The 16,409-nt window shown below is 43.8% G+C and overlaps 1 protein-coding gene across 2 annotated transcripts in view; it reads right to left on the bottom strand.

Moving 5' to 3' along the window:
* Positions 1 to 16,409, bottom strand: part of LOC138670479 (cohesin subunit SA-2-like) — a 164,072-nt gene that overhangs the window by 113,046 nt on the left and 34,617 nt on the right. The window contains exons 5-7 of one of the 2 annotated variants that reach the window (XM_069757868.1): positions 10,720 to 10,816; positions 4,052 to 4,128; positions 2,589 to 2,660 (exon numbers count right to left, since the gene is read on the bottom strand). In XM_069757868.1, the coding sequence (XP_069613969.1) occupies positions 2,589 to 2,660; positions 4,052 to 4,128; positions 10,720 to 10,816 (246 nt within the window). The remainder of the gene's footprint in view (positions 1 to 2,588; positions 2,661 to 4,051; positions 4,129 to 10,719; positions 10,817 to 16,409) is intronic. The other variant, XM_069757869.1, reaches the window with a different exon arrangement.

Genomic DNA, 16,409 nt, shown 5'->3' with positions numbered 1-16,409 from the left:
ACCGGTAGGATTGGACCAGGCTGGGCTGGTACGAAAAGGCCGAAAGCGATAGTAAGGCTGGCGCTGGAAGGCCGCCTTGGGCCTCTGTTGGGGAAGGAACTTGCTCTTTCCCCCTGTGGCGTCGGAAATAAGCTGGTCAAGCTTTTCACCGAAAAGGCGCCCGCTTTGAAAAGGGAGTGAGATCAGAGATTTTTTAGAGGAGGAATCTGCGCGCCACTCTCTGAGCCAAAGGGCCCTTCTGATAGAGATGGCGTTAGAAGCCGCCGATGCTGCGCAATTCACTGCATCGAGGGATGCGTACATCACGTAATCACTAGCCATGGCTATGTTTAGCCAGGTCCGCCATCTCAGACGGGAGATCCTGTTCATGAATGGATTTCGCTAGAGCATCCGCCCAGGAAACCATTGCCTTGGCCACCCAAGCCGCGGCAAAGGAGGGGGATAGGGAAGAACCTGAGGCTTCGTACACTGAGCGAGCTAGAGAGTCTAGCTGGCGTTCAGTGGGACACTTAATTGAAGCGCCGTCAGGGACTGAAAGAAGCGTTTTAGAAGCAAGGCGCGAGGCCGGAGGATCTACTATAGGGGGATCCGTCCAGTCCTTCACGAGATCTGCTGAAAAGGGATACTTCGATACCAGGTCCTTCTTTCCCGTGAAACGCTTATCTGGACGCTCCCTGTGTCGCCTGACTATATCCAGAAAATCTGGGTGAGAGGCAAAAGTTTTGTGAGAACGCTTGGTTCTGGTAAAAGAGACAGCGTGTTCCGGAGCGGAATTAGAGTCATCGTCCACCTTAAGTGCGTGATTGACTGCTACAATGAGGGAGTCAACCGTAGCTCTAAACTCCAGAGCCTCAGGTTCCAATGATACTTCAGACTCATGTTCAGAGTGAACGCTGCGAGCCCCCAAAGAGGGTGAGCGAGAGGTGGAGCTGCCAGAGTCTGAGTGGCGAGGTGAGCGCTCAGGAGAGGTAGTGCGGATCCGTTTTCTGGATGACCGTGCCTCTTTATGGAGAGAGCGGCCCCTGCTGGCCGACGATTCCCCTGTTACGGAGGGATCTCTTAGGACCTGTAACGGATTGCCCCGTTCCCCGGGAGGATTTTGAATGGATATGATGGCGTTGGCTAAAAAATCCACGGACTGCGAAAGTGAAGCGACCCACGGGGGGGGACTAGGTACGCCGGAGTCGGTGGCGGTGGAGGGCTCCTGGGCACATGGAGCATCGCAGGCAGAGCAGAGGGGGGGAACTTTGAGGCCGAGGAAGTGGGGCCTGGCAGGTGGTACACGCAGAAAAAAAGATCGTATGCACCTTAGAGGATTTTTCAGACCTTGACTGGGACATGAGGTACCTAATGCAAAAAAATAGACCACAGGGTTTATAAGCTAGGGAAGCAGAGGGTGGCGCTGCAGAGGAGAGGCTGACGAAGTCTCCTTACCCAGATCCTGTGTCCCGCTGTGTCGCCTGAGAAGACGAAGAGAAGCTGGATAAAATCGCTGCACGTGGGCGCTGTGTCGCCTAGAAGCTGCGGCAGAGCTGGAGCTGCGGCGTGCAGTGAGGGACCAAGATGGCCGCCGAGATCAGGAGAGAGATCTCGGAGGCGGCGAGAAGCGCCAGGACCGGGGGGCGGCGCCACCGAATGACGCGAAGGAATGGGCGGAGCTTATCGGCAGCGTCCTGCGGCTAGGCCGAAGCCGGGGACTAAATTTGCGGCTTCGGTCCGGCGCGCGGCCGCAAAGAGCCGAAAATAAGGGGCCCAGAGCAACCGATGTGCCGCTACTTAGGAGGAGCCCTCCGGACCGCAAAACCGGCGACACCCCCCCCCATCCCCCACGAGACACTTACCCCGATGAGGTGAAGAGTGCCTTGGAATGGCAGGGACGGTGCAGGGGTTGGGAAGCCTCCATCCACCAGCCCCAGACAGGGGGGTGGAGAGGAACCGTCCACCACCTGAATCACTCATAGACATTGGTGATGCAGTGTGGTCTGCACGGACGCCACGGGAATAGAGCCTCTGTACAGCCGAGGGAGAACCTGGTGGACAGGGCAGATGTCCGGCAATAAAAAGGCCTGGCTGCAGAAGAGGATACTGGAGGTAAACAACACCAGTGCTCGTCTGTACAAAGTGGGGAGATCGGCGCCCGGGAAAGGGACCGTCGCCCAAAAAAGGTCAGCTCAGGCAGTGGCTCCCACGTCGCAGGAGAGGATACGGTGAGGTGAAACTCCCGTGCTCGCCTGTTGTTGGTTCGGGGGAGATCGGACCTTGAAAGAATCCGTCGCCCCCCTTCGTCCGGGTAGAATTAAAAAACAGTGTGCCTCCTACGGACACTAAGCTTGAACTGGGTCTCTGGAAGCCAGCATGAGGGTGTATACTGCAGGGGAGGAGCTAACCTTTTTTTGTCTCAGCTTAGTGTCAGCCTCCTAGTCACAGCAGTATAACCCATGGTCCTGTGTCCCCCAATGAGGCGAAGGAGAAACTTCTTTCTTTATTCTACAACCATATATTTCCTGACCCAAATTTGGGCACACACCATGTAATAAGACCTATCCCAAAGGAACAGCAATTGTTTTGCTGCATATAATGTATCTTACCAAATTGACTGGCCAAGTGATGGTTAAAATCCAAGGGTAAGCCATGAATTTCTTAAACTGCAGGCCAGTTTCCTAAGAAGATCAAACAATGTCAGCAACATGATAAAACAGTCAGTCTATGAAGGAGAATACCCACGGAAGATTTGGATTACAGTGTTGTGCAAGTATGGACCCTAAAACAATTGTGCAGACACATGCACTTGTAAGCTGTGGGAAAGGCACTTTTTATGCTCAACTACGGTGGAGTCACACTTTTATGGTGAAGTCTTCCATATACACAAAGATGCCAATTTATCAGTTTTCGCCAGAATTCTGGACTAAACAGTTTCGAATGAGGCTTTTTTTTTTTTTACACAACTCGCAGTTGAACAAACATTTTGTTACCTTTGAACATTTTACGCCAATCCTGAAAAGCAGGATAAGCGTGGCCAGAAGGCGGCTTGTCTGAGTGTGCCCATCAAATTCATTACAATTTATGCCACAAAGGCGGCTTCAATCAAGACAGAAATGCACCCGAGTCCCTGGTGATACACAGAAGCTGAAGGATGTGCCAAATTTATGAAGAGGAGCATGCTTTACTCCAGCACACCATTCATAAACATTGGGGTGGGTATGGGGTTGGCTTCTCCTAAAATAAGGAAGACAAATTACTATTAAGTAAAAAATTTAAATTTACCGTAGTTTAGCAAGAAAAAATGCTTACAAATATCTGTACATTCTCCAGTGTACCCTCAACTTATTGTAACTTTGTAGATTTAATCATATTTTTCACTATACTTTGTACTAATTGTTATCCGATATCTTACATGGCTGGATTACATCAATTTAGAAAAAGAATCAGATCGCCTGTCAGCAATCACAGAGAATTCATCATTGATAAGCAGAAGCAAAAAGAGCATTTTCCCCTAAATAACACATAGAAAACACTAGAGAATTTTGATGTCTGGCATTGGCAGAATTAGCCCATGTTCTGCTCCTCGGCTGTTGGCACCTTCTCCTGACAGGTATGACCATGACATCCAAAGGCCGATATCTGTGGAAACGCTGATGTGCTGCGCTGGATTTTTTCTGTAGTTCTATGGCGTGGCTGTTCACGTCATATGACAGATATCGGCCATATAAAATCAGAAATGTATGGCCAGCTTTAGTTATGTTAGAGCAGTGTTCCCCAACTCCGGTCCTCAAGAGCCACCAACAGGTCACGTTTTCCGGATTTCCCTAGTATTACACAGGTGATACTTGCATCAGATGGACAACCAAGAATCCCAACACCTGTGTAATAATAAGGAAATCCTGAAAACATGATCTGTTGGTGGCTCTTGAGGGCTGAAGTTGGGGAACACTGTATTAGAGTTTATGGAGAAGAGGATCTTCTAGGAATGGATACATCTATGTAGAAGCTAAATATTGAGATGTTACCAGGTTGTCGGTAGAGTAAAACTCATGCATACTTATCTAAGTACCTCATCAAACTCTTCTGTCAGCTTCTGCATTATGTTTCTGTTGTTTGGATTCTGGAAGAGCTCTGCTGTGACCACCCCTGTGCAGATACAAAGAGAAAGGGCTGTCATGCATACACAAGTAACGATGGATGCTGAGCACATGCCTGAAATCTGAGATGAAGACCTTCTAGGACATAGTAACTTACTGTGTGTTCAGGAAAACAAATCTAACTCCTGCAACATGAGCCCAACCAACTCACAAATAATCATCCAATCTGGATTCTTTTAGTGTTTAGGATATCTGTGTGGGGGGAAACTCAGAAATAGCACACACTACAATCCCACTTACAGAAATGCCATGTCTGCCCACCCAAGTGGTTATGGGATGGATACGTAATATTAAATACCAATTATAAATAGCAAGGGCAAGTCTAAGCAAAACACTATTACTTAATAATGTGTGTATATATATATATATATATATATATATATATATATATATATATATATATACACACACATATATATATATATATATATATATATATACACATACATACATACACAGTGGGTGCGGAAGGTATTCGGACCCCTTTACATTTTTATCTCCAAACACAAACTCAATGTAAGTATAGAGGCATGACGATAAATTGCAACAAATATCATATGATAAAAAATTGAATTTTTACTATGAACATGAAAGAAAATAAATATAAGATACAAAATACAATGAACTCAGGCTAAGGAACATACGATTAGTGCGGGAGCAACGGGACATAAAAAATTTAAATTTTAAATTTTTCACTCTTTGTTTCATTGCAACAATTTGGTAAATTCAAAAAAGTACATTTTTTTCACATTAATGTACACTCTGCACCCCATATTGACTGAAAAAAAAACCAGAAATGTAGAAATGGTTGCAAATTGAATAAAAAAGAAAAACCGAAATATCACATTGTCATAAGTATTCAGACCCTTTGCTCAGACACTCATATTTAAGTCACATGCTGTCCATTTCCTTGTGATCCTCCTTGAGTTGGTTCTACTCCTTCATTGAAGTCCAGCTGTGTTTAATTAAGCTGATAGGCCTAGATTTGGAAGGCACAGACCTGTCTATATAAGACCTCACAGCTCACAGTGCATGTCAGACCAAATGAGAATCATGAGGTCGAAGGAACTGGCCAAGGAGCTCAGAGACAAAATTGTGGCAAGGCACAGATCTGGCCAAGGTTACAAAATAATTTCTGCAGTACTCAAGGTTCCTAAGAGCACAGTGGCCTCCATAATCCTTAAATGGAAGAAGTTTGGGACCACCGGAAGTCTTCTTAGACCTGGCCATCCAGCCAAACTGAGCAACCATAGAAGAGCCTTGGTGAGAGAGGTAAAGAAGAACCCCAAGATCACTGTGGCTGAGCTCTAGAGATGCAGTAGGGAGATGGGAGAAAGTTCCACAAAGTCAACTATCACTGCAGCCCTCCACCAGGAGGGCCTTTATGGCAGAGTGGCCCGACGGAAACCTCTCCTTAGTGCAAGACATATGAAAGCCCACATAGAAGTTGCTAACGAACAAACACGAAGGACTCCCAGACTATGAGAAATAAGATTCTTTGGTCTGATGAGATGAAGATAGACCCTTTTTGGTGATAATTCTAAGCGGTATGTGTGGAGAAAATGCTATGGGGGTGTTTTTCAGCTGCAGGGACAGGACAACTGGTTGCCATTGAAGGAAACATGAATGCAGCCAAGTACAGAGATGAAAACCTCTTCCAGAGTGCCCTGGGCCTCAGACTTGGCTGAAGATTCACCTTCCAACAAGACAATGACCCTAAGCACAGAGCTAAAATAACAAAGGAGTGGATTCAGAACAACTCTGTGACCATTCTTGACTGGCCCAGCCAGAGCCCTGATCTAAACCCAATTGAGCATCTATGGAGAGATCTGAAAATGGTTGTCCACCAACGTTCACCATCCAACCTGACGGAACTGGAGAGGATCTGCAAGGAAGAATGGCAGAGGATCCCCAAAATCCAGGTGTGAAAAACTTATGGCATCATTCCCAAGAAGACTCATGGCTGTGCTAGCTCAAAAGGGTGCTTCTACTCAATACTGAGCAAAGGGTCTGAAGACTTATGACCATGGGATATTTCAGTTTTTCTTTTGTAATAAATTTGCAAAAAGTACTACATTTCAGTTTTTTTCAGACAAGATGGGGTGCAGAGCATACATTAATGAGACAAAAATGAACTTCTTTGAATTTACCAAATGGCTGCAATGAAACAAAGAGTGAAAAATTTAAACGGGTAATTTATACAATGTGATTTTCTGGATTTTATTTTTGATAATCTATCTCTCAATGTTAAAATTAAACTACCCTTAACATTATAGACTGTTAATTTCTTTGCCAGTGGGCAAACTTCACACTGCAGGTGTTGATTAGACGGACCTGGCTGGCTTTAACTAAAAATAACTAAGGACCAGGGCCTGTGTTCCCGAGAAGTGTCAGTCTACTGGATGCTGTGCAGAGTCTAGTATGCTGCTAGTGAGTGGCTAGTTAAAATGTGAGCTGTAGCTGACAGAGAGACATGCTAGCTTGGCCTTGTGACTGGTCTTCAAAGCCAACTGGGTATTGAGGCAGTTTCTGCCTGGTCCAAACAACTGTGCCAGGGCATCCTTTCAGGCACCTCAGTCTCAGAGCTGGCCGATCTCGTACACCAGATTGCTCAGGTAGGTAAGTATCTCTGTTCTGCCTCACTTTACCCTGCCAGTTGCTTAGCTCGTGCTTCAAGCAACATTGTTCCCCTTGTAGTGTCCTTCGTCTTAAAGGTTGGAGAGCGTACTCAGTGTTAAAAAATCTCTTCCTAGTCTTCCATTTTGGAGATCTTGTCTTTTCGGTAAAGATAAGGTGGCTGTTTGCAGGAAAAAAAAAAGTTTCCTTTGATGAACCTGTAAAAGGACTTGTTTTTGCATGGCGAGCTGTGGTTTTTCTTGGTACTATTTTGGGTTACATAGGATGTTTTGATTGTTTAGGGGAGGTGGAGTGATGGTAAAACATCAATTCTGGTGTTATGATTTTTCATTTGATTGCAATGTTTATTATACGGATGAAATAATTTTAGATTTTGATAGATCTAACTTTTGCGAGAATTTCAATACTAAGTACATTTATTTTTTACATTTTTTATTTTTGTATTGGGAAAAGAAAATCTGTGAACAGCACCCAACCAGGATCATGCCACTCAAATGCTGCTGTAAGAGATTTATACAGGCTATTAAGCAGTTAAACAGCAGAGATCATTGCTAGCTCCAAATGATGCTCTTAGAGACAGGTTGTCACGCGTTTACCGTGACAAAGAGGGGCCAGAACACCGCAGCATCTGATTTCACATACTCCTGCACTGATTAGAAGCACTTCTCCTTCATATTATTTGATGCACATTTCTGTTCTGTTAAGTGCAGGGGTTAAACTGTTCAGCTTAGAAGTCCAGAAGCTTTCCTGCTTGCCTCTCCTATATATACTGGCCTCTGGCAATTTGGTTTGCCAGTGTTAGTCTTATACTGCCTGGTGTGGAGTGGAAGTGTTGGTTGTTGGTAGAGGCATTTGGAATGTTGATCTGTGACTGTTGATTGCTGTTTCCTATGTGCAATTAATCATCCTCTCCTATTTGGTTTTCCTTCCTTGTCTCCCCTGGTGTTCCTCTCTCTGTTGTCTGTGAGTGCATATTTGTATGATTGTTATTTTCATTTATCCCTCTATTTCCTCCCTTGTTAATCTGGTTTGTGTAAATACAAACACTATTACTCCCTATTTTTCTGGGTGGAGTTGGGGGACAGATATAGGGCTGAATCAGGAGTTTAGCTCTGTACGTGGCCCCGGTATCTTCACCATCAGAAGTAATCCGGGGAACAGGGATAGCTCGCGTGCCACTAGCGTTAGGGACAAGGAAGGAGCCAGTGGCCCTGGGTAATCTGACAACAGAGTTGTGATACAGGTGCTGGCTGTCTAGGATAGCCAGCTTCTGCAGTGTATGGTATAGTATCAGCTCTTCAGCCTGTTCTGTATACTCACATTCAACATAGGACATACTGGTACATCCTATGTCAGGAAGGGGTTAATTACCTATTCTTAACCTTTTCATGAGAGCTATTTTCTGCTTTTTCGTCCCCTTCTTCCAAGATGCATAACTTTTTCATTTTTCTGTCCACATAAAAATACGAGGGGTTATTTTTTAGGAGGGCAAGTTGTACTTTTGGATGACACCATTCATTTTAATCATCTGATACACTGGAAAGTGGGAAAAAAATGCATTGAAATTGCAAAAAAGTTGTTTTTTGTTTTTTTGTTTACCATGTTCAATATATGGTAAAACTGACCTGGCAGCTATACGATTCTCCAAGTCAGTATGATTACACAGATACCAAACATGTATAGTTTTTTTTTATTTAAGTGGTGAAAACAAATTTGGAAATTTGTTTAAAAACAATTTTGCTTCTGTTGCCATTTTCCTAAACCTGAAATGCAGCGATACCAAATATGTGTATTTTTCTTAATTACATTATTTTTAAAAGGGAAAAAGGGGATGATTTGATGTCCAATTTGCCTTTTTTCTCAATTTGTTTTGTGCCGTTACACTACAAAGAAAGGAAATAAAAACGTGTATTAAAAAAAGTGTAATTAAAATAATTTTCTGGGAGAAATACTTCATTTTCTGGAAAAATTTCAAGGGTGCCAACACTTTTGACCAAGACTGCATCAGTATTATGTATAGAGAAAACAATGGCTTTCATAGAAGAATCGACATGACAGGAACACCCTCGACTCTCATGTCAACCCATTAGCTCCCCAGGGATCATGTCAGGAACAAACTGATGAGAGTGTGGAATGATGCATCCCCCTGCGGGCACGTGTTAAATGCTGCGCCCGGGAAAAAAGCAGGCTCAGAGTGCGAGCTACATCAAAGTCAGGGTCATGACACATGATGTAACTGTAAGTTATATGTCAAGAAAGGGTAAAAGTAAGTCACCAATTTCAGATCAGTGGTGGTCCCAACGTTCAGGTGTTCGCAGACTCTGTGGGAGAGCACAATGTACAAAGCCAGAATAAAGCTACACACAGTAAGGCCATGTTCACACAGTGCGTTTTTTACCGCGGAACCGCGGCGGTTTTGCCGCTGCGGTTCCGCAGCTGTTTTCCATGCAGGGTACAGTACACTGTACCCTATGGAAAACAGGACACACTGTGCACATGGTCCGGAAATTGTAAAAAAAAAGACGCGCTGAATAGCTCCCGGAAAAAAGAAGGAGCATGTCAATTCTTCTTCCTGAACCGCAGCGGTTCTGCACCCATAGACCTCCATTGTGAGGTCAAAATCGCAGTAAAACCCGCAGATCAAAAATATATCTGCGGGTTTTACTGCGATTTGATGTGCAGAACCGCTGCAGCAGGAAGTGCGGGGGAGCGGGCGGAAGTGCGTGGGCGGAGTGTGGCTGCCCCCCCGTGCTCCGATGCCCCCCCCCCGTGCTCCGATGCCCCCCCCCAGTGCTCCGATGCCCCCCCCGTGCCCTAATCTCCCCCCCTTATACTTACCCGGCGTCCCCGTGTCCGTCCGGCCGTCTTCTCCCTGGGCGCCGCCATCTTGCAAAATGGCGGGCGCATGCGCAGTGCGCCCGCCGAATCTGCCGGCCGGCAGATTCGCTCCAAAGTGCATTTTGATCACTGAGATATAACCTATCTCAGTGATCAAAATAAAAAAATAGTAAATGACACCCCCCCACTTTGTCACCCCCATTGGTAGGGACAATAAAAAAAATTAAGAATTTTTTTTTTTTTTTTTTCACTAAGGTTAGAATAGGGTTAGGGTTAGGGGTAGGGTTAGGGTTAGGGGTAGGGGTAGGGTTAGGGTTAGGGGTAGGGTTAGGGGTAGGGTTAGGGGTAGGGTTAGGGGTAGGGTTAGGGGTAGGGTTAGGGGTAGGGTTAGGGGTAGGGTTAGGTATTTTCAGCCATTTTAGCCCTAAAAAGCTTCCTAGGAAACACACAGTAAAAAAAGGATAAAAAAACGCATAAAAAAACGCATCAAAAAACGCATCAAAAAACGCATCAAAAACGGACAAAAAAAGGACCTGCGTTTTCTGCCAAGAGCTGCAGTTTTTTAAAAAAACTGTCCTGAAAAAAAAAGGATGGAAATCCTGAACGTGTGAACATACCCTAAAGTGGATGTTCTCCTTTACTACAGCTCAGCTCTGTTTCACTTCAATTGAAAGTCATCAATGTTGTTGTCCTATACAACCGCTTTAATACATACTGTTCTTAATATTTAAGGGGTCTTTGTGTAAATAAACCATATACATTATTTTGCAGAAGATTTTTTTTCTATAAGCTGGCGAATGTTGTTTAAAACAATAGAAGGCAGCTACTAAAGGACACTCGTTTGAGCCAGTCGTACTTTGCCAACACTTTTGTGGAGAAAACAAAGTAGAGGGAAATTTCTTTTAAACAATTACATGCAGTGCTACATGAAAACCTTTTCCTATTTTTCTTAATTGAAAAAACATAAATGGCAAAAAAACGGTGTTAGAAAATGATCCCTTAAAGTGGTGTTTAATGTATGACTGATTCATTTTTCTTTACATAAAATCCCTTTAGTTTGCCCGCCAATCAGTTATATATCATTTCATTAGATGACTGCGCTTACCTTGACATCCTGAGCACTGAATATAGAAAGTAATGAGATCAAGTAGAGCTGCATCCCTGTCCTCCTGATAGGCTTTAATCCAGTCATCTACAACAGACTACAAAGGAGCTCCATGAAATACATGACACCTAGGCTGCATAGGCAGCATCAACAGTAAAAAGTGAAGCGGTGTTTAAATCCCGCCCCAATATCGCTGATTGGTCACAGCCGGCCAGGCGCGACCAATCAGCGATGCGGGATTTCCGTTACAGACAAACAGACGGAAGCGGACCTTAGACAATTATATATATAGATATGCCTGATCTACTAGTTTTGCAATTTTCAATTTTTATGCCCTTACATCAGACAGTTACACCACACAAAATAGTTAATAAATAACTTTCACACATGTCTGCTTTACATCAGCATCATTTTCAAAACATATTTTTATTGTCAGGAAGTTAGAAGGGCTAAAAGTTTATCAGCAATTTTTCATTTTTCCAACAAAATTTCCAAAACCTATGTTTTCATGGACACATCACATTTGAAGGGACCTTGAGGGGCCTGTACGGCAGAAAATACCCAAAAGTGACACCATTCTAAAAACTGCACCTTTGAACGTCCTCAAAACCACATTTCGAGAAGTATATTAACCCTTTAGGAATTGAAACAAACAGATTTGCCTGGGAATGGTTTGTGGCTGCCATGTCACATTGGCAGAGCCTCTGAGGTCTCAGGACAGCAGTAGAAATCATCTAGCGGTCCAGTGAGCGTATGGATGGTCTGTGTTTCATAACATTTCATAGCATTGAGCGGTGAAGAAAAAACAATTACATTACTTTAAAAATTACCACATAATTTGTTATACAATTTCTTGTGAACGAGGCAATACCCCATACGTGGTTGTACAGAACTATTTGGCCATACAGCGAGACTCAGGAGGAATGGAGCGCTATAATGGGATGCATTAAAAGAGGCATAGATGCTCATGAGGAGAACATAATTTTACCTCTATACAAGTCACTAGTTCGACCACACTTAGAATACTGTGCACAGTTCTGGTCTCCGGTGTATAAGAAAGACATAGCTGAACTAGAGCGGGTGCAGAGAAGAGCGACCAAGGTTATTAGAGGACTGGGGGGTCTGCAATACCAAGATAGGTTATTACACTTGGGGCTATTTAGTTTGGAAAACGAAGGCTATGGGGTGATCTTATTTTAATGTATAAATATATCAGGGGACAGTACAAAGACCTTTCTGATGATCTTTTTAATCATAGACCTAAGACAGGGACAAGGGGGCATCCTCTACATCTGGAGGAAAAAAGGTTTAAGCATAATAACAGACGCGGATTCTTTACTGTAAGAGCAGTGAGACTGTGGAACTCTCTGCTGTATGATGTTGTAATGAGTGATTCATTACTTAAATTTAAGAGGGGATTGGATACCTTTCTTGAAAAGTATAATGTTACAGGTTATATATACTAGATTCCTTGATAGGGCGTTGATCCAGGGAACTAGTCTGATTGCTGTATGTGGAGTCGACAAGGAATTTTTTCCCCAAAGTGGAGCTTACTATTTGCCACATGGTTTTTTTTTTGCCTTCCTCTGGATCAATATGTTAGGGCATGTTAGGTTAGGCTATGGGTTGAACTAGATGGACTTAAAGTCTTCCTTCAACCTTAATAACTATGTTATTACACTATGTTATTGTTTTTTAGGGTCGTTCACTGCATGGTAAAAGTAATAAGACAACTTTATTCTTCAGGTCAGTATGATTATAACAATACCACATTTATATAACTTTTTTGTTTTGTCCTTTCTACACAATAACTTTTTTTTAAAAATATTGTTTTTGCAGTGTTGTATTCTGAGAGCTATAGCTTTTTTATTTTTCCACTGATGGAGCAGCATTGGGGCTTGTTTTTTGTGGGACAAGATAACGTTTTCAGAAATATGATTTTTATTTATTTTTGTCTTTTTGATCATGCTTTATTCCACATTTTTTTTCCAGCAGTACAATGAAAAACCATAGTTTTTTTTGCGATATTCACTGTATTTTTCAGACTATAAGACACACCCAGGTTTTAGAGGTGGAAAATAGGGAAAAAAAATATTTGAAGCAAAAAAAAAAAAAAAAGTGGTAAAATTTAATAACATACTATTACATGTGGTGTTATTATATAGAATAATATGTTATTATGTTGGAAGCTACGGGTAGAAGATGGTGCTGCGGCACCAGTGTGGTGTCTGTAAAGTACTATAGGAAGACGCTGGAGGGTGAGTATAAGAATGGGGGCGCAGGGCTTATATTTGAAGTACCACTCCAGCACTGAAAAATAACACTGGAGTGCTGCTTAAGATCCCATGGGAGAACTATAACTCCCAGCATGTCCTGTAGATCCTATGGCATGCTGGGAGTTATAGTTCACCACAGGAGTGGCAGAGTGCTTTATTGTGTGTTGTAAAGACTAACCTTTTAATTGTGGCAGCCAGCCAGCCACATGGAGCATCCCATGACTGCACACACAGAGCCCTCCCTCTTGTTGCCTCTCCACAGCACAGGTCATAAGAGGAAGCCAGCAGATTCTAGTGGGGAGTCTCAAGGACATGTGATGACATCAGAAGAGGGAGGGCTCTGTGCTGCTATGTGATGCTCCAGCCCGCCCTCTTCATGACATCACACAGGTCCTTGTACTGGAGAACTCAGCATCCATCCAGCACAGCCCTGGCAGGCAGGTATGCAGCGATCTTGTCCCCTCCGGCCCCTGCTGCTGCTCCCTCCTCCTCCAGACACACAGACCTCCCCAGCTGCTGCAGGAATCTGGGGAAACCATGTGTCTCAGTGAAGGACTATTCATGTGCTGCTCCCGCTCACTGCTCAGCTGACAGGCGGGCGGGGAAGCGGCTAATGAATATTCACTGCACTTTAATCATGGGGACCACTGGTTTCCCCAGCCCTGGATTCTGGGCAGCTGGGACATTTTTCTGCCTCCTGTGAGTGGGATCACAGTGCGATCCCACTCGCTGCTGCCCCCTCCCCACATGCTACATTCCGACCATGAGACGCACCCACACTTTCCTCCCAAATTTGGAAGGAAAAAAGTGCATCTTATGGTCAGAAAAATACGGTAGTTTGACAGTTTTATACAGTGGGGACAATAAGTATTTGATACATTGCCAATTTTGTAAGTTTTCCCACTTACAGCAAATGGAGACAGAATCTAAAATGAAAACCAGTCACATCATATGATTTTTAAATCATTAAATTGCATTTTATTGCAGGAAATAAGTTTTTGATCACCTACCAACCAGCAAGAATTCTGCCTCTCACAGACCTGTTAGTTTTTCTTTAAGAAGCCCTCCTACTCTGCACTCATTACCTCATTGCACCTATTTGAACTCGTTACCTGTATAAAAGACACCTATCTACACACTCAATAAATCACACTCCAACCTCTCCACCATGGCCAAGAACAAAGAGCTGTCTAAGGACCAAATTGTAGACAGGAGACAATAGGCACACAGCTTGGTGAGAAGGCAACAACTTTTGGCTCAATTATTAGAAAATGGAAGAAGCACAAGATCTCGCGTCAAGGGGTAAGCATGATACTGAGAAAAGTCAGGAATCTATACGGGAGGACCTGGTTAACGACCTGGAGAATGCTGGGACCACAGTCTCAAACATTACCGTCAGTAACACACTATGCTATCATGGATTAAAATCCTGCAGGACACGCAAGGTCCTCCTGCTCACGCTAGCACATGTCCAGGCCTGTTTGAAATTTGCCAATGACCATCTAAAGGATCCAGAGGAGGCATGGGAGAAGGTCGTGGGGTCAGCTGAGACCAGAATAGAACACTTGATGTGTTTGCAGGAAGAAGGATGAGTACAATCACAAGAGTACTGTCCCATCTGTAAAGCATGGTGAGGGAAACATAATACTTTGGGGGTGCTTTTCTGCAAAGGGGACAGGATGACTATCCCGTATTGAAAGGAGGATGGATGGGGGTCACGGATTGCGAGATTTTGGCCAACAACCTTCTTCTTTTTGTAAGAGCAATGAGCTGTTGCTGGGTCTTCTAGTATGACAATGACCAGAAACACACAGCCAGGGCAGCTAAGGAGTGGCTCCATAAGAAGCATTTCAAGGTCCTGCAGTGGCCTAGCCAGTCTCCAGACCTAAACCCAATAGAAAGTCTTTGGAGGGAGTTCCTACGACAAAAATTACAAATCTCTCTATTCTTTGTAGGTGGCAAAACTAGCAAAATCGGCAGTGTATCAAATAATTATTTTCCCCACTGTATATTGGCTCGTTCCAGATGCAGCAATACCAAATGTGTACTTTTTTATTTTTGTTTTTATATAAATCAGTGAATTTATTGGTGTCATATTTTTTGTTCTTAATTTGGGGGGGGGGGGGAGTTTTTTGTTTGTTTTTTTAAATGTTTTCAATCTTTTTCTTAACTTCTTTTACTACTTTTTACTCAGTCCCTCTATGGGACTTCAACTTTTATTATTCTGATCACTGGTCTCATGCATTGTAATACACCATGGCTGGCTGGGTCTCACAGGCCACCATACCTGGCACACCAGAAAGTCATTGTTTGACCTCCGGGTGCCATGACAAACATCAGCTTCCCATGATTTTGTCACAGGTGGGCCGATAGAGGGACTCCCTCTCCCACCCCCATCTCACAATCTTCTAAATGTTGTGATCGCCATAGATCATGACATCTGGAGGTTTAATCAGCCAGGGGCGGTGTGGGAACTGGCCCTGTCTGTTACCACAACAGTTCGGGGGTCAGCTTAGCAGAGCTCCCGGTGGTGATCATGCAGGGAAGTGCTGATATGTCAGATTAACTGACCGACCACAGCAATCAGAGAGCAGGGACTGGTAAAATGTGTCCCCGAATCTCTAGATGTCAGCACGGAGCTGTCATTGTGTGCTTTCACACAGTAATAGCTCAATGAGATGACGTGTATAACAGGTCATGATGTGGGAACTGATACCTGCTCATGACATACTATAAACGTCATTGGTCGTTAAAGGCTTAAAGCCCCATTCCAGTGCTTAGTTTTTATTTCTTTACTCCCGAAGTGGTGTCCCTAAGGTCTGTTCCCTTCCTATAATAATATACTTACCAGCTGCCATCTTCTGTTCTTCCCTGTGCCACTTCGGTTCTGTTCCACCATCTTGTGAGCGCAGCTCCTGACTGACAGGATATCACAGGTAACAGTCACAAGCTCCCAATGTAAATCAAAGAGGGCCTTGCTCTGGGTCTCGTAGACTTACAAGGAGAAGTACAGTAGATAGGAGTAAGAAGCAGAACAACGTAAGGCACATAGAGCCCTTATGCATTCAGAATATCTCATATCCATAACTCATACTGTAGTCAGTATAGGAGTATGCAATGTTTTGGGTAATACCTTTCATCCGACGAGTAGGCAGTGGTCACTGTTCACAAATTAGAAAAATTAAGGGTATGGGGTGGCCTTCCCCCAAAATAATGCAAATCGGGACTTAGTATTGCGTCTCGTGTGTTCACAGTGCTCACTACTTACACATCGGATGAAGAGCATGTACCGAAACGTTACTTATTTCTATACCGACTACAGTCTGATTTATGGATTTGAACTATTCTGAATACATTTTAATTAAGCATCTGTAATTTCCTTACAGTGTGCAGTTCCTCACTCCTATCTCCTAC

Source organism: Ranitomeya imitator, chromosome 3 (genome assembly GCF_032444005.1).
Source record: "Ranitomeya imitator isolate aRanImi1 chromosome 3, aRanImi1.pri, whole genome shotgun sequence".
Classification (NCBI taxonomy): domain Eukaryota; kingdom Metazoa; phylum Chordata; class Amphibia; order Anura; family Dendrobatidae; genus Ranitomeya; species Ranitomeya imitator.
The sequence above is the reverse complement of the archived record's forward strand: the minus strand, read 5'-3'. Positions and strand labels throughout refer to the sequence as shown.